The 3200-nt window shown below is 64.8% G+C and overlaps 1 protein-coding gene across 1 annotated transcript; it reads left to right on the top strand.

Annotated features, from left to right (window-relative positions):
* The first annotated feature begins 1037 nt into the window (after positions 1 to 1037).
* EPOP (elongin BC and polycomb repressive complex 2 associated protein) lies at positions 1038 to 2585 on the top strand. Its single transcript, XM_079904689.1, has one exon. The coding sequence runs from the start codon at positions 1053 to 1055 to the stop codon at positions 2190 to 2192; it is 1140 nt and encodes a 379-aa protein (XP_079760815.1). The 5' UTR covers positions 1038 to 1052; the 3' UTR covers positions 2193 to 2585.
* Positions 2586 to 3200: the final 615 nt, after the last annotated feature.

Here is a 3200-nt window from a genome sequence, read left to right as displayed (position 1 = left end):
TAATAATACTCCTCCTCTCCGAATTTATTTCTTACTTTTATCATCTTGCACACACTCACTGAATTCCTAACTATTCATTCAACATTTTTTGAGCCCACTGTGTGCCAGGCACTGTTCTAGGTGACCGAAACAGAGAGGTTGGGAACATTCTCTGCTTGCAGGAGTCCCTGCTGTGCAAAGTTTCTAAACAACCTCTTTTCATCTTTTCTTTCATCTTCGCCTTTGAGATTCACCTATGTTGATTCACGTTGTCCCAAGAGGGTAGATATGAACATTCCCATTTTCCGGATGCGAAAACCATGACTGCTAAGGAAAAAATGAAGTGCTTTGCGGCGACTGAACACCAGGACGCCACCGCGCCACGTTTAGTGGCGCGTTTCGCCAGTCGCGATCCCACCCGCGCACGCACCCTCCTTTCCTCCCTCCCAGCCGCCGCCGCGCCGGGTCCACGTGTGTGTGTCTGTGTGCGGAATGGGGACGGGGGCGGTGCCGCTGGAGGGGTGGGGTCCGGGCTAACGTCACTGGCAGTGCCGCCCAATCAGCGGCGGGCTCGCGGCCCCGGCGCTGGTATTGGGGCAGCGAGGGGGCAGTTCTCTATAACGCGGTCTCCGGGAGCCAGCGGGGAAGAAAGAAGCCGAGCGGGCGGAAGGCGCCCTCCCTGCCGCCTGGGCCCGGGCACCGGGTGCCGGGCCCGGGGTCCTTCCCGCCTCCCGCGGCCGCCGGCCGCTTTGTTTCCCCAGCCTCTGCGCTCTGGGCAACTCAAGAGGGGCTCGCGCCTGGGCTGCACAGGGATCGCGGCGGCAGGAAGGGCGGCAGACCGCGCCGGGACTCGCAGGGACCCAGGAGTCCGGCCGCCAGGAGGGCCGCGTGACGAGATCGAAGAGGGAGCCGGAGCCCCACGGCCCAGGGGTGCGGGCCGGGGGCGCCCGTGAGCAGAGACCTCCCCGTCGAGGGGGGGCGATGTTCCCCTCGCCCGTGGGCTCTTCGGGCAGCCAGGGCATCCCGCCGCTGGGACCAGGGCCCCCGCAGTGGGCACCCCCCCGGGTGGTTCCATGGAGACTCTGTGCCCCGCTCCCCGCCTCGCAGTGCCGGCGTCCCCGCGAGGGTCGCCCTGCTCCCCCACACCCCGGAAGACGCGTCGGGGGACCCAGGAGTTCTCTCCGCTGTGCCTGCGTGCCCTTGCCTTCTGCGCCCTTGCCAAACCCCGGGCGTCCTCTCTGGACCTGGGGCCTGGGGAGCTGGCGCCGCGGGCTCCGGTGCTGCTGGACCCTCATGCCCCCCTGTGCACCGGCGGCTGGGCCCCGGATGGCCTGAAGCACCTCGCGGGACAGGCCTGGCGTTACAGCGATCCCAACTCCCCGGCCAGCCAGGATGCCGACGCCGCTGTGTGCCGGGGCCGCGGCGAGGAGGAAGAGGGCGGAGGCAGTTTCCCGCACTTCGGCGCTCGCTCCGGCGTACCTCCCGGCCGCTGCCCGGCGCCCCGGCGCCCTCGGGAATCTCCGACCAGCTCCGTCTCGGCTCCGCCTAGGCCAGCCCCCGGTCTCGACTCCCAGCCGGGCCCCGCCGCCAGCCCGCATCAGGAACCGGGTTCCCGGCCTCCGCCGCCACCTGCGGGCCTCTCCTCTGAGCCCGCGGGGCCCGGGACAGCGCCGGAGCCGCCCCCGCCGAGCCAGACTGCCGCAGTCGATGGAAACCCCCCGAAGGCCGCCCCCGAGGCAACGGCCGCCAGCCCCTCGACGGCCAGCGAAGCTCCGGCGGCGCCCGGCGATCTCCGCCAGGAACATTTCGATCGTCTGATCCGCCGCTCGAAACTTTGGTGTTACGCGAAGGGCTTCGCCCTCGACACTCCGAGTTTGCGCCGGGGGCCCGAGCGGCCCCCAGCCAAAGGGCCCTCCCGGGGAGCCGCCAAGAAACGCCGGCGGCCGACGCCCCCCCAACGCAGCGCACAGCCCCGCCGTCCTGCACCGACGCTCCCCACCACGAGCACCTTCAGCCTCCTCGACTGCTTCCCCTGCCCCCCGGCCCTGGTGGTGGGGGAGGACGGAGACTTAGGGCCGGCATCCTCGCTTCGTCTCCAGGGAGACTCTAAGCCCCCGCCTGCCCACCCGCTGTGGAGGTGGCAGATTGGGGGTCCCGCTGTCCCTGAGCCCCCCGGCCTCAAATTCTGGGGGATCAACCTGGAGCAGCTCTGAGCGTGAGACCTCTTCTGCCAAAGGGGAAAAGTGGGGGCCACAGCCAAACTGCGGGCTTGAGGACAGAGCCTCATTTCTCACCTTTGCCTGTCCTCTTCAGGTTTTATGGGCTGTGGTCAGAGGGACCTCAAATGACAGTGATCTTCAAGCACCTAACTGGTTGGGGTGACACCCCCTCCCCCTCATCCTTTGGAGACGAACCAAGGGCTGGAGTCAGGAGAAGGCTTAATCGAAAAAGGCTTAAAGACATAGATTCCAATCCCTCGCCTCTTCCATCTCGGATCTCTGGGGGCAGGGCCTTCACCCCAGGGGGAGCCGAGGAGGCTACAGCTCAAAGACAAGGAAAAAAAAAGAGGGAGAGAGACCTTGGTGATGGACAAACCGGTTGTTTCTGTGGGCGAGCCTGGGGATTGGGGTGGGGGGGGCCCTGGTGGGGGTGGGGAGATGATTGGCAGCTCCCGGGGGCATCCCCCACCCGCACCATCCAGGCCTTTAACCCTTCACTCCCCTCGGGCCTTCCCTAGTCTCCGGGCACCACTGCATCCTCCATGGGGGAGGGAGCAGCTTAGGCAAGGGGGAGATCACCCCCTTCCGGTTCTTTTCCTAGGGACCCCCAAGTCAAGTGACCCCTAGTTACCGAGATATTCATTCTCAGCCACCAACCTTTCCCCTTTGTCCAGTTTTGGGGTTTGCCTCTCCAGTATTCCCCGTTTGCTTTCAGGTTATAAGGTCTTTTCTTTCATCCGCCCCATAAGTCAGCCCCCTCTGCCAGTTTACTCCTTATATTTGGAGGCGCAGGGCTGAGGGACCTCCTCCCCTTCAAAAGTGCAGACTTTGTCTGGGGAAGGGGCCAGAGACCATCCCAGGGAAAGTAATGGAAGGTGGAAGAAATCAATAAAATCAGACCAAACAAGTTGCCTTTCCAGGTCCTCGCCACCGGTTTAAGGATGGAGGGTGTGGAGGCAGAGGGCAGGCCAGGGTCCATTCTTTGAACACCCAAACTGAGAC

This window comes from Stenella coeruleoalba (genome assembly GCF_951394435.1).
Source record: "Stenella coeruleoalba genome assembly, chromosome: 19".
Classification (NCBI taxonomy): Eukaryota; Metazoa; Chordata; class Mammalia; order Artiodactyla; family Delphinidae; genus Stenella; species Stenella coeruleoalba.
Note: the sequence above shows the minus strand (reverse complement) of the source record. Positions and strands in the feature narration are given on the sequence as shown.